The 14,978-nt window shown below is 35.4% G+C and overlaps 1 protein-coding gene across 1 annotated transcript in view; it reads left to right on the top strand.

Annotated features, from left to right (window-relative positions):
• CAPZA1 (capping actin protein of muscle Z-line subunit alpha 1) overlaps positions 1–14,978 on the top strand; it is a 45,506-nt gene that overhangs the window by 19,125 nt on the left and 11,403 nt on the right. The window contains exons 2-5 of the mRNA XM_023641411.2: positions 3,054–3,117; positions 5,022–5,073; positions 8,586–8,649; positions 13,386–13,592. Coding sequence (XP_023497179.1) covers positions 3,054–3,117; positions 5,022–5,073; positions 8,586–8,649; positions 13,386–13,592 — 387 coding nt within the window. The remainder of the gene's footprint in view (positions 1–3,053; positions 3,118–5,021; positions 5,074–8,585; positions 8,650–13,385; positions 13,593–14,978) is intronic.

Genomic DNA, 14,978 nt, shown 5'->3' with positions numbered 1-14,978 from the left:
TTCCAGAATCACAAATCTAGTTAGATAATGGACCAGCAGAGCCAGTAATTAGAATCCAGGTTTTCCATTTTACTAACTCCATCAATTAGTAGGCCTTTCTTGACTGAAAAGATGTTTGGCCATGGAGCAGCTTTTCTTTTATTCTAAGGATACTGAAGTTGTAAAATTATTTCTGTCTTTATCTAATTTTCTTCTCAGTCCCAGTTTTATTTTCAAAAGTCTTTTGAGGGCCTGGCCCCGTAGCCTAGTGGTTGGGTTCGTGTGCTCCACTTGAGCGGCCCAGGGTTTCACGAGTTCGGATCCTGGGCACCGATGTGGCACCACTCATTGAGCCATGCTGAGGCGGCATCCCACATGCCACAACTGGAAGGACCCACAACTAAAAATACACAGCTATGTAGCAGGGGCTTTAGGGAGAAAAGGGAAAAATAAAATCTCTAAAAAAAAAAATAATGATGACTTTCGAAAGTCTCTCTTTTTTTCTACTTAAGAATGTTTTGACTTTGATGGTAATCTTAATTTGATTGGGTCAACAAGAACTTAAAATAGTTTGAAGGAATTGAAAACTCAACAGAGGATGCCTATCTGGAAAGTAGGGCTCAGTTTATTGTTAGATATACCATGTTCCTCTTTGCCCCTCATCAGTGAGTTAAATCACATCACATCATACTCATCACATCAAATATTAGGGAATTTTCAACATCTTTGCTCTCAGTATGTTAAAGTTATACTGGTAGGCCCATTTGAGATCAGTCCTATTATTGCTAACATTACTATTACGTATATATACGTACTGCCAAATGATATTCCAAATTGTTTTTTCTTTTAAATAGGTTTGTACGTTCTTTGTCTTTCACATTTTACTTGATGAGAGATGAGATTAATTTACATGGCAGACTGAGCACATGGTTTTACGTCACATTTATTCCAAGCCTTTTAAAATGAAAAAGTAGGAAAAAATAGAATAGAAAGAGAAATAAATTAGTGACAGTTTAGAAAGTGAGTGTGCCATCAGTGGACCAAAATTTTTTGAGCCATTCTTGATAGAGAGGAAGAAGAATGGTTCAAATACATTAAAAAAAATAAGATCAGAGGAAACAATAGCCCAATATACATTGAAAACTGTCATGGAAGTAGGAGCCTTTCTGGAGGAGCTCAATTTAAGGAGCAAGAAGAAAAGGACTCAGAACAATCTTGGAGTAGATTAATTGGGGAATTGTTTTCTAAGCTAACCAGACCAGTTGGCTCCTCCCTTCTCTCCCATTTGGGCTAAGCTGCAGACAAATAGTGTTTGTCCTCAGAATATAGCATTGAGAATGAGCACTGGGAGCAGAGGTAACTAGCGCAGTGCCCCAGGTAGCCTGTGGCCCTTAGGAGGCTCACTCAGAAGATAATCTGCTCACACCCCCTCAGCAGCAACAGCAAGTCCCTCCCCTACAGTCACTCTAGGTAAACAGAACAGGCAAGCTAAATTAAATTCAAAGAGGAGCACCAAACATTTGTGCAAAACTGGTACCATGAAAGAAAAGCACCAAATTCAACAAACAGTAGATGTAAATTCTTAGAAAATGGTCAAAAGAACAAGACTTTAAAATAAGTATAGTTAATATCCTCACGGAGACTTGAGAGATTATTGCATGTACAAAAAAGAAATAAAAGTCTAAGAAATTAAAGATAGAACAGTTAAAATAACTGAATAGCAAAATGGGCATAGCTGAAGAACATATTAGTGAATTGAAAATTGGAACTGAGGAATTCTCACACAAAACATAGAATGAAAAAAAAAGATAAAATATAGGAGAAAAAATGAGATACACAGTTTACATCCTAACATTTCAGCATCCATCTGTATAGGAGATCCAGAAAAGTAGAATGGCCGTAGGGGGCAGGAGAGGGAATCAGAATGAGTAACAGAAGAAATATTTTCCATAGCATTCTTTAGGACCTGTGGAACAGTGTTGAATAGCTTCAGCGATAAGTCATCTTTGTCCTGCCAGCTTTTCTGTTGTTTTTTTGTTTTTTAGGCAGATTAGCCCTAAGCTAACATCCCCCGCCAATGCTCTTTTTTAAATTTTTTTATCTTTTTTTTTTCCCCTTCTTCTCCCCAAAGCCCCCCAGTACGCAATTGTATATCCTAGTTGTAGGTTCCTTCTGGTTCTGCTGTGAACTTAACCACTCGGCCACAGGGTCAGCCCTTTTTTTCCCCTAATCTTTCTTTGTTTTTTCGCCAATCCTCTTTTTGCTGAGAAAGATTGGCCCTGAGCTAGCATCTGTGCCCATCTTCCTCTATTTTATATGCGGGACACCCATCACAGCATGGCTTGATGTACCAGCGAACCCCAGGCCACAGAAACAGAGCGCCCAACTTAACTGCTGCGCCACTGGCCCAGCCCCATCTTTGTCTTGCTTTTAAAATTAGTGACACTGCTTATGTTTCACTGGTACTAGATATGCTGTAGAATTTTGGTAGATAACGCTTTATCAAGTTGAGGGAGTTTATTCTATTCCTACCAAAAACTAGTAGTTTTGTTGTTGTTTTACGATATTTGAATGGGTGTTGAATTTTCTTTTTTCCAGCATGAGTTAAGATGATCACAAGATTTTGCTCCTTTAATTTGCAAGTTACATTGATTTATTAGTATTGAATCATCCTTGCATTGGAATAAACACTGTAAACACAAATTGGTATACTACCAATTTGCTAATATTTTGTTTCGTTTTGCTTAAATGTTCAGAAGTGAAATAGGATCATAGCTTTCTCTTTTTGTGATTGTTGTATATTTTGGCCAAGAACTGATTATTCAGCTTTTTTAAAAGAAAAAGTCAAAGTTAATCAAAGCAGCACATTTATCCCCCAAATCAGTACAAACCTGTATTGATATGAAAGCTTTGGGATGTTTTGTGAAAAGAAGACTGAAGGCTCCTAAACAGTAAAGGTTTAAACAGGAAATTTTATTTCATGTGATGTGATGAAAATTTTGTAATCTGTTAATTTCTTCTCCTTTTATGTTATTCTTCATTATTCTCTTATTGTAAATTTTATTTCTCTTTAGGTACGCATAGCTGCTAAATTCATCACTCATGCACCCCCAGGGGAATTTAACGAAGTGTTCAATGGTGAGTAAAGGTTAATATTTATTTTATTTTAAGCTCTCTTTAATTACATATAAGCACTTATTAAGTGCTTGCTATCTCTTATAATCCTTACAACATTATAGCTATAGCTCAGGAAATCAAGATTCAAAGAGGTTAAAATAACTTATCTAACATCACCCAGCTAGTAAATGTCAGAGCCCGAATTCAAACCCAGGTCTGAGGAAAAAGCATGCTCTTAATCCATAAGCTGGGACACATATCTTACGTGAGAAAAAATTTAAAGTAGTTTAATATGAACAAATGTAGAAACAATACTAAATTATTTTCATAGTTTTATATCTGTCATTATAAATCATAAATTTCTTCACTGCTTTTACTCAGAAAGAGGCATAATATAGGACACTTTCTAGAGCCATTGGCACTGAACTGACACTATCTGGGAACCTTGTTAAATATACAGATTCCAGTATCATCATCCTCTTAAGATTCTCATTCTTGAGGTCTGGGGTAGAATTGGATAATCTGTTTCATCAAGTTATCCCAGGTGATTCTGAGTCACAGCCAGTTTGAGAATGACTATTCCAATACATTTACAACCTTCCATACTATTCACTGTCTGAACTTACAGAATGAAAAATGATGAGGCATCTTGAACTTCATGGTAATATCAATCATCATAATCCCATTATAAGTTATTAAATTAATTCTTTACCTGCCCCTTAAATAAAATCATAATCTTTGTGCATCTTGGTTCAGTTTAGCAAACATTTATTTTGAAATTCTAGTTTTACATTAGAAGGTTATCTGTTTAGAGGAACTGTGTGATATTCATCTGTCCCTGGCCCAGAGCCCCACACGTCAGAGAACAACCAATAATTTCCATTGGTAAATTAATGATTCAGAGGAAAAGTAACTCGGTCAACATATAAACATTTACTATAAGGAGTAAATAATACAATAGAAGTAAATCAAGACATTCTTCTTTTATACTTGTTTGTGGCTTTTGAGTACTAACATCAAGAGAAGAAAATGCAGCCTTTCTTTCCCTAGTCTTTCTTCCATATTGACCAAATGTAAACTTTCAGTAACTGAGCTCTCAGAAGATTCTCCTTCTATTTTAAACTTTATCCAACTGATTAGCTCAGATAAATTCTTGACTTAACAAAAATTTATGGTCTTTGTAGTTAGAAGTATCTTGTTTTATTTCTGACAATTGAAAGTACTTTACAAGAAAATCATGAGAATAATTGATACCAAAGCATTAGATTAAGAATTGGCAAGCTACTTGTGACTTGAGGGCTGGTTTTTATTGGCATGCTACACATTGGCCTCTGCCAGCACCTTTCAGAAGCTCTGAGTGTCAGTGGCATTTGGCTTATAATTAGCTTTCCTTCTTGGAGCTAATGCTTGGTAGTTTCTTAGTAACAAGGACCCTCTTCTTCCAAAAGATAAGTGACTGGGCTCTTGACACACAGCTTTTTAAAAAGATTGTAGGCACCCACGTTAGATTCTCCAAAGAAAAATATGTTTAGCAGTTTCACTGCTACTAACTGAGTGGTGCCCAGCTTTCTTGGTCTGATGTTATAGAAAAGCCTGCAATTCTTAATCTAATTTTAAAGAATTCTTTAGATACAAAACTAACAGTCCTAACTGTAACCTTCTGTAAACCATGTTTTTCATTTGCTATGGAATACCTTGAGAAGTTATTGTTGGATTATTGTACCACAAATAATTATTTACAAATCTATGAACATGCGCATCTGTTTGCATTTTTAGAATTTCCACACATACATTGTATCCAAAGACTGACCTCACAAAGCCTGATTTTTAAAAAATCTAATCTGAAAATCTGCTAAAATTTTTCAAGTTTGTCTTCTACTGAACATTTTAATTTTAACATCTTTTAACATTTTTTTCCTCCTCAGATGTTCGGCTACTACTTAATAATGACAATCTCCTCAGGGAAGGGGCAGCACAGTAAGTCTCTTTTCAAATCCACTTACATGTTGTTCCAATTTTGGGCAAACCATGTTAATAGTAACCTGAAAATTAAGTTTTAAGTTCTTCAAATTAAAGCAGTTGGTTTTAGCAGTTTTAGTCGTTTTTTTCTTGGAGAAAACGTGCTTCCTCAAAGTGTTGTTTACTTCCTTAAAGCTTGTTATATATGGTCTTATTTATTTTTATTTTATTTTTGTCCAGATTTTCCCTATTAAAGCAGAATTTAATGTTAACTGTTAGGTTTTTTTCTATAGTTCCTTGTTGAATTTTTTTAGAACTGCTAGTTATAGAAAGATTAGGCTACTGTTGAGAAATGATATTGCTCAAATTGCCAAAGAATAGCAGATATTTGTAAAGTGCCTTAATAGTTAGAATTAACCATAGGATAATAGCGTGATTATTCTACCCAGTCGTTGACTCCTTATCATGGTCAGGCTAATTAATCTTTCTGAAATACCATTTTTATTTTGTCCTTGTCCTCAAAAGCGTTAGTGGTGTTTTTTGTTTTTTGTCATCAAGTCTGAGCACTGTCTAGCTTTCAAGGCCCCCTGTTATCTAGCTTTATCACTGCTCACTGTCCTTTACTCTTCGTAGAAAGTTCTGTTTCAGTTACAGTCTATTCAGCTGGCCCAGAGTTCCTTTGTAAAGAGGAAACCAGAATTGGATAATGACTGGAAAGGGTAGGGTGGGGAGATGGGACAAAGATTTTGATGCAGAACAAGAATAATTATCATAAAGGCATTTGGTATGATATTTAATTGATTTAGATTTTAGCTGTGGAAAACTGCTTTAAGAGCTGCTTCCTGAGAAACAGTCTTCTTTTCCTGCCCTGTCCGTGCTGCTGTTTTGGAACTCGTTTTGGGACACAGATTCTGCAAACCTAAAATTTGCATACCATTACTCTAATTTGTTATCATGAATGATACCCTAATTATACATTGATTTAGAAAATTTTGCATTAATTTAGGCACACACTAAAGATACATTCTAATGCTGATTTCCCTTAGATGCGTAGAATCTGCCATAGAAAAAGACATTTGTGATTTGCTAGTTCAACCCCTGTCTACGCTCTGCCCTTTCATAGAAAGAATCTCATCTACTTGCTGTCAATACATGGTTATCCAATCAGAATGCTTCTAATAGTAAGGAATTCACTGTCTCATAAGGCAAGTTCTTCAATTTGCCGGCCATATTGGTCTTAGTTTTATCCTTGAGAGCTACCCAGAATAAATCTATATGTACTTCACTTGATAAGGTACTGCTAAAGGAGGGATGGGAATGGAATGCCAAGACCCAAGGGTAATTGCATCCTAAGCCTATTGTTCCATTTCTAATTAAGAGTGACAGTGGAATTTGGTATGCAGTTCAGAAGCTTCAAGTGCTTTCACTGCACTGACAATAAAGCTTTATGTTTAGAAATATTTGGGTTCTTACAGACTCTAGATTCTTGAAGAACCTTCTTGCTAAAGGAGAATGGTCTTATGCCCAAATATTTGATTTTCCATAGGGATGAAGAGTTCAGTTTTATTTCTAATGAGGCGCTTTAGTTCTTTGACCATAGTCCTCATAGTAAGCACTCAGTACATGTTGTATCAGTAATCATCATCCTCATCATTATTCCCTTCTATATAGAATGATGGAGGCCTGAACTACCTAGGATTTACCGTCTTCTCTGGATTTCCACCTATGCTTCTGACCACCAGAACCATTCTCTGATAATTCCCAGCACTTCTGGACTAAGTAGGGTGCTGTAGGCCACGTTAAAGAGTAGATTTTATTCTCAGAAAGACAGGAAATTATTGAGTATTTTGAGCAGAGAATGACATGATGAGGGTTATATTTTAGAATTATCACTGGCTGCTATGCAGCAGGCCAAAGATTGAAGTAAGATGAGTACTTACTTAGAAGATGATTAGATTAGGACAGAGATAAATTGTGGTGGTTTGGACTAGAGTGGTGATAGTAGGGGCAGTGGGAAGGAGTCAGATTCTGAATATATACTCAAGGTCTAATCTACAAAATTTGCTGATGGATGTAAAGTGTGAGAGAAAAAAAGAATCAAGAATGATCCCAAGTTTTTGGCACGTGCAATTGGTAGAATGGAAATGCCATTTACTTGAGATGGGATTAAATGTTAAATTTTAGTGTTGGCATTTGTAATCTATAGTCTTAGGACATATCCTAGAATGGAATGCTTATTTACTCCCTAGTCTTTAACCTTTTTTTAAAAAAATTAATCCATTTTCCATGAACATTTAATTTTCATTCCATTCTGAAGAGCCAGTGTCTTTAAGACTCATTTTGCTGCATGGAGATGTGGTGTTATAAGGAAAGGATTTGTTAAAGAAAACACCAGTAACTTAAAATGAGAAGATTGAAGATTAGCGTTAAATATTTGAAGAAGTTTAAATATTTGTTACTTTGGTTTCTCTTGACAAGTCTAGGAAAACTTTAATGCTCTGTTTAAAACCAGTGGTCTAGCAGGTGTTTTATTTTATTTTTTAATAGATAAGAGAAATAAGGTGAGTTTTACTTGAGCCAGAGTGAGGACTATAACCTGAGAAGGCCTTAGCATTGTGGAGAAGTGTGGTTTTCAGTACGTCTTTTTAGAACAAAGAACATACACTAAACACACCAGCATTCATTTTCATCAAAGTTTCAAAGAGGTATTTAGTTAGCAGGTGTTTTAGTAGGTTAAAATTGGGCTAGAGAGATGTTTCTCTCTTGCCTTGGCAAGTGACTTCTGTGAGAAGACTGATAACTTTATAATAATAGAAGTGTATTATGTTTTCTTATACTACAGCTTATTTCCATCTTTCTTTTGCCTTTTACTTTAGCTTACTTTCTAAGATATTCTAGAGAGCCACGGAAAATGTGGAGTTTCATGAATCTAGGCACTTGACAAATAATAATATTAGACATGCACTTTGATTATTCATATCCCTTTTCTTTAATAACTTCTACTCTGCCTTAGGCTCTCCTCTGAGACTTGACTGATGCTCAGCTTTCACCTCACCTTCTCCCCATGTCAGATGCCTTCCAGTACATTTAATTACGGTCTCTCCTACCCTTTCCTGCCTCAGACAGTCCAGAATAAAGAAGATGACATTTCCAAAATAGTGCATCAATTGAAGATTCTTTTGAATTACTGAAAGCTTCTGTCTCAGTGATTAAAATTGTTAGTAGGTCACAATAATCAGATTGCTTAAAGCTTGGGAATTTTCTGAGTGGCAGCTCTGTTGGAGTTTAGGAGTGGAGAGGAGAAGGTGCTTTCAGAGCTTGGGGCACTTCTGAGATCTCTGTGAAGAAGCATTCCTTCAGAGAACTAGAAGGCATTATGATGAAAGCAGTTGTCTGGAGAGAAAGGGAAAAAGCACCAGAGAGTGTTTTCACATTCTCTTTCACTATTATGTGAACTACCTTTTGTGTTTATTTATATGTAATTCTTTTCTCTCCCTTCCCCCCCTTTTTTTAAATTTTTTAAAAAACAGTGCATTTGCCCAGTATAACATGGATCAGTTCACGCCTGTGAAGATAGAAGGATATGAAGATCAGGTAATAATTGTTCCTATTAGATAGGCTATGCCTGGAAGGTAGTAGAAATCCTGTAAACCAAATCAGATATCTGAAGATAAGATGCTGAATAAGTTCATGTCTTAGTTTTCATAGCTTTTGTAAATATTCTACATATTAGGAAATTCTTCCTCTCTCTGATAGAACTAGGAGTTTCTTTGACAGGAAAAGAGAGCTGGCCCTAACGAAAGCAGTGAAAATAAAAGGAGTTGAGTTTTACACAAGTTCTCCTGCTGTCTCTAATTCTCCTTGGTAAGAATAACAGGAGACATATTTAATGGGAAAACAGGTATTCCTATTCAAATACAGGAACAAAGCAAATGTTCCCATTATTACTATAGTTATTAACATTGTATGACAGGGCTGTGCAGATTCATTAAGGTACACTTCAAAGGCAATGTGGCACTAAAGACCACATGCCTTTTAAAAGTCTGAATCGAGGCCACAAGCCCACTAAATTTATCTGAGGAAAGTAAATATATAAATGTGTAGAAAGATTATTTGAAGCAAGGTTTCTAATATTGGAAATTTTGGAGTAATGTAAATGTCCAATATTAAATTAAATATCTATAGACCAAAATGTTATGTAGCCATTGAAAACTGATATAAATATTGATCTGGGAAGATGTTCATGATGTATTAAGCTAGAACATAAGGCAACATATGTTGAATTATGCTAGTTTATTTTTTAAATATTTAAATGAACAGTTATACTGTATTAGAATCAATGCATTTTAAATTCAATGAAAGATGCATCATTTTATCTACCACCAAGAAAGAAAAAAACACTGCCAGTTATGGGGCTGGCCCAGTGGCACAGCGGTTCACTGCACACATTCTGCTTCAGCGGCCTGGGGTTCGCTGGTTCAGATCCCAGGTGCGGCCATGGCATTGCTTGGCAAGCCATGCTGTGACAGGCGTCCCACATACAAAGTAGAGGAAGATGGGCATGGATGTTAGCTCAGGGCCATTCTTCGTCAGCAAAAAGAGGAGGATTGGCAGCAGATGTTAGCTCAGGGCTAATCTTCCTCAAAAGAAAACAAACAGCAACAAAAAAAACACTGCCAGTCAAACTATGACACAGTCCTAAGATGCACCAAGTGTAAGATGCATCCCGTTTTATGAGATGTTAAATCATGGGGGAAATGAATATATGCATCTTAAGAATCAAAGAAATCAGAGTATATAGTTGTACATCGAAAAGGAAATGTGGGAAAACATACCCCAAAATGTTAACTCCCTATGTGTTGGGATTACAGGATTACTGGAATTTGTTTTGTTTGTTATTTTTTGTTTGTTTTGGTTTATATTTTTGCTTATCTTAATTTTCTCAATGAGAATAGATTAATTACAAATATAAAATACAAAAATACTGGAAAATAAATGATAAATATTGCTTGTAGTTGATATTGTATACTTTAATAATGTAGAGGAATTATTGAAATAATAACATCTGTATCCAGATGCATGATATAAGAACATTCCCATATTCCAGTAGTAGCCAGCTTAAAAATGTAGTCAAGAAGAGATCACATTCTTAGCCGTAACAAAACAGGAAGAAGACATTATATGGACACTAAAATAAGGAAAGATGTGTGAGTTATTAAAGTAGATGCCATCACTGCATATTAAAAAAATCAACTACAATGGTTAACTAAATAGAGATTTTATTTTTGTCACATAAGAAGTAAAGAGATAATATTTAGGACTGTTATGGCAGCTCCATGATGTCGTCAGAGACCGAAGCTGCTTCTAGCTCTCTATTCTGCCATCCTTAGGTATGGTTTTCATTATCATGCTCTTGAGATAGCTGCTTTATTTCTGGGCACTAAATCCGTGTTCCAGGAAGGAGTAAGCAGGAAAGTGCAAAAGGTGCTATTGGCCATTCTAGAAGCAACTTACACTGATAAGTTACTGCCAGAATGCATATCACTTTATCATTCCTAGCTGAGAAGTGTCATTTTTTTAGTTCTACACCTGCTTCTTGAAAACCTTTAAGGTTCTGTTAGTAAGGAGAAAAGAATGGATATTGCATAAGAAACTAGCAAGAGTCTGCCACACAGTTCATATACACTTACACACACACACACATTTTAATCAGAGAAATAAGTGGAAAATTAAATAGATTTAAAGGCCACATTTCTGAATAAGAAATATAAATGGTATGGGCAATTTTGTTTTTGAAATAGGTTTCATACAATTCCTATGAAAATTATAATAAACTGTACAAGATTATTCTGATCAAGAACAACAATGAAGGAACACTAATACTAGCAAACAAAGATGTAAAGCAACACTTGTAGAGTCCTTAAACCTAAGTATCATAAAACAGAAGGGAAGAGGAAACAGTTGATAAAATATTTGAGATTAATCTAACTTTGATTCCTCATGTCAACAATATGCTTAGATTAAGTGGAGTTTAAAGGCATTTCCTAAATTATAAAAATTTAGTAGGAAGGAAATGGAAAGAGAATCATAACTTGAGTGATGAAACATTAGAAAAGTTTATTTACAAAGTGACTTCTGCATAATAAAAAGTTTTAAAAATAAGACTTAAAAAGGAGAAAATATGTACCTCAAACATAATAGATAAAGGGGTTATTTGAATATCTAAGGATGATGCCGAGAGTTCAGTGGATAAATGAGCAACAGACATGAACCTATTGCACCCAATTGGGGAATAGAAAGTAAACTTGGAAAAGTGTTACATCACCTAGTAATAGTAATTAAGGAGGTGCAGATTAAAATTTTAATGTGAATATATTTACGTTTTAGTTATAAAAGTTACAAAGTTATAATGAGAAAGCTTTATGAGGGTAAGACTTAGGAAAACAGTTACATGTATTGTTTCTACCATCATTACAAACAAGCTTTTTTAAGGGTAGTCTGGTGATAAGGACAGGAATCTCAAACCTATGAATTCTTTCCAATGAATTTTTTTTAAAGAGAAGATTTTATTTATGTAGAATTTATAGCAGCTTTCTTAATGGTAGAAACTGTAAATAGCTTAAACCTCCCTCGGTTCAGAAATGATTAAGTATACTTTGGTACGTAAATATTGTGATATCATGTAGAATTATTAAAAATGGTACATGTGTCAAAAGACAAATAGCAAATTAGGGGGAAAATACACGGAACCAAAAACACATGCAAAGGGTTAATCTCTCTAATTAATAGAGTTCAACTAGAGAGAGAGAAAAGACCCAGTAGAAAAGTGGGCAAAAGATAAGAGCAGACATTTCACAGAAGAGGAAATATAAATGACTATTTTTAAAAGGTGAAAAGAAATGCCAATTAAAATTTCTACTGATGGGCTTGTAACTTGGTACAACACCCTATTGATAGAGGGCAGTTTGTCAATCTCTATAAAAATTTTGGATGCAGGGGTCGGCCCCGTGGCCGAGTGGTTAAGTTTGCGCGCTCCGCTGCAGGTGGCCCAGTGTTTCGTTGGTTCGAATCCTGGGCGTGGACATGGCACTGCTCATCAAACCACGCTGAGGCAGCGTCTCACATGCCACAACTAGAAGGACCCACAACGAAGAATATACAACTATATACCAGGGGGCTTTGGGAAGAAAAAGGAAAAAAATAAAATCTTAAAAAAAAAGAATTTTGGATGCATTTACCCTTTGGCCTATGTGTCCCACTTCAGGGAATTTATCCCACAGGCATACTTGAAACATGTACATAATTTTTACATAGTAAACATACAAGGACATTTGTTGCAGTATTGTTCATAATAGCAAAAGATTGGAAACAACTTTACTGTCCATTGGTAGGGGACTGTTTGAATAAATTTTTGTACATCCATACAATGGAGTAGTATACAGCTGTAATACAAAAGAAGGAAGTTCTCTGAGTACTGTATGGAAATATCTTCTAAATACATTAAGTTAAAAAAAGAAAAAAAGTACAGTATAGTATGCTAGTTTTTGTGTAAAAGGCGGGGTGGAGAATACATATTCATGTTTGTATTTGTAAAAAAGAAATGCTGAAAGAATACTCTAAATCAAGAATTGGCAAGTTTTTTCTGTAAAGGGCCAGATGGTAAATATTTTCAGCTTTGTGGAACATAACGTCAGTCACGACTGTTCAGCTCTGCTGTTAGAGCAGGAAAGCAGCTGTAGACAATACAAAAACAAACAAGCAGGACTGTGTGCAATAAAACTTTATTTAGAAAAACAGGTGGTACCCACACACATAGCTTGCCAACCCTTGTTCTCAATTAGTAAAACCAGTTACCTGGTGGGGAATGGGAAATTTGTTAGGAATTTGATGGATGGGAAATAAAGGTGAGAAAAAGACATGACTATATATTTGTTTCATTTTTGAACCATGTAAATGTATTACCTATTTTAAATGCTAAGTATAATGACTGGAAAAGATTCATGAAATATGTAAAAAACAAATAACAAACGTGTTTATGTAAGTTATTACAGCTATGTATAAAGTATATATACATAGGTAATAGATAGAAACCAAGAAATGAAGGGTATGGTTAGAATGAGGGAAATGTTGCAGTTTAGAGTTGACTTGCCCATAAACATAGTACTTTATAAGAATAAAAATGTGACTTGATTGAAAAATTGATATGACAGAGAAATGTGACTAAATGAAAAGTTAACTGTCTTCTTCAGAATTTTTATTTGTTTTGTAAAATGTGACAGGAAGAACTATCTTTTGTATAGTTACTCATATTTGTAATTATTCTTTGGAAGGTCTTAATTACAGAACACGGTGACCTGGGTAATAGCAGATTTTTAGATCCAAGAAACAAAATTTCCTTTAAGTTTGATCACTTACGGAAAGAAGCAAGTGACCCCCAGCCAGAGGAAGTGGATGGAGGTCTGAAGTCGTGGAGAGAATCCTGTGACAGTGCTTTAAAGGCCTATGTGAAAGATCATTATTCCAACGGCTTCTGTACTGTTAAGTATCTCTTTGCTTCATTATTACAGAGTGTTTTATTTCTTACATTACCTTCTTCTTTGGGGGCTTTGGCCAGCCAAACATCACTTCTTCTTAGTTACTGTCTCCTCTGCATTGTATTCCCTAAATAGTTTTTGAAAGGGGTATAAATGGAAAATTTTATATGGAAAATTCCTTTTTAAAACCTCAGTGCATAAAAATTTTAGACCTCCAGTGTAACCTATTTCACATTTGTCTTATTTACTCATCAGAAATTGCTTTGGGGGCTGGCACCATGGCCGAGTGGTGAAGTTCGCACACTCCGCTTCGGCGGCCTGGGGTTTTGCTGGTTCGGATCCTGGGCGCAGGCATGGCACCGCTGGTCAGGCTACGCTGAGGTGGCGTCCCACGTGCCACAACTAGAAGGATCCACAACTAAAATATACGACTATGTACTGGGGGGACTTGGGGAGAAAAAGCAGAAAGAAATAAAAAAAGAAGATTGGCAACTATTGTTAGCTCAGGTGCCAATCTTTAAAAACAAATAAATTCCCTTATATCCATCCAAAAAAAGTTTTTAAAGGTCTTTAGCTTGGACATGGGAAAAAAGTAAAGATTGTCAAGCCACTGGCCGCATTTATGACTTTTGGGTATAGATATTTTTGCAGAAAGCTGTTTCTGCATAGTTTAGATGCTTTCACTGGATAGTCAAAACTATTTGAACAAAACAGTGTCTTAAAAATCATGGGTGATGTGACTTTCTTTTACTACCTCTTGGCTCTAAAAAAACGATAAATTTGGCTCTATCATGATTTCTCCTTTGTAAAATTGTGGCATATGATTAAGAAAAATGTTGGTTAGAATATTTTAAGTATGTAATGATACTGAGTTAAATGGCAGTATGGAATATTGGTTAAGAACACTAACTTTGAAGCCATACTAAGTGGTTTAAATCCTAGCCCTGCCACTTAACTAGTTGTGTGACCTTGGGCAAATTATTTAACATCTCTGTGCTTCAATTTCTTCATCTATAAAATGGAAATAATAGTTCTTACCTCATAGGCTTTTTGTGAGGACTAAATGAGTTATTAATGCTTATAAGGTGCTTGAAAAGTGCCTGACACAAAGTAAACTCTGCATAAATGTTGGATATCATTATTATTATGTGTTTGAGGTTTTTTCTTTTTAAATAACGGAGAAAACTCATTATGGTGGATAAGGGAGATATGACACACTCTCTTTTAGAAATGGACTATTCAATTCTAAATATACTTTCAACTTACCATTTGTTACGTATTCAAAGTTTGTCACTACCCATTCCTAATTTGGAAAGCTTCCATACTGAATAACCCTACTGTCCTTTTCTCGCTTCTTCTCTTAGCTAACTAATGAGCTATGGAAAGTCA

The sequence above is a fragment of the Equus caballus genome, chromosome 5 (assembly GCF_041296265.1).
Source record: "Equus caballus isolate H_3958 breed thoroughbred chromosome 5, TB-T2T, whole genome shotgun sequence".
Classification (NCBI taxonomy): domain Eukaryota; kingdom Metazoa; phylum Chordata; class Mammalia; order Perissodactyla; family Equidae; genus Equus; species Equus caballus.
This window is presented reverse-complemented; position numbering and strand designations above follow the sequence as displayed.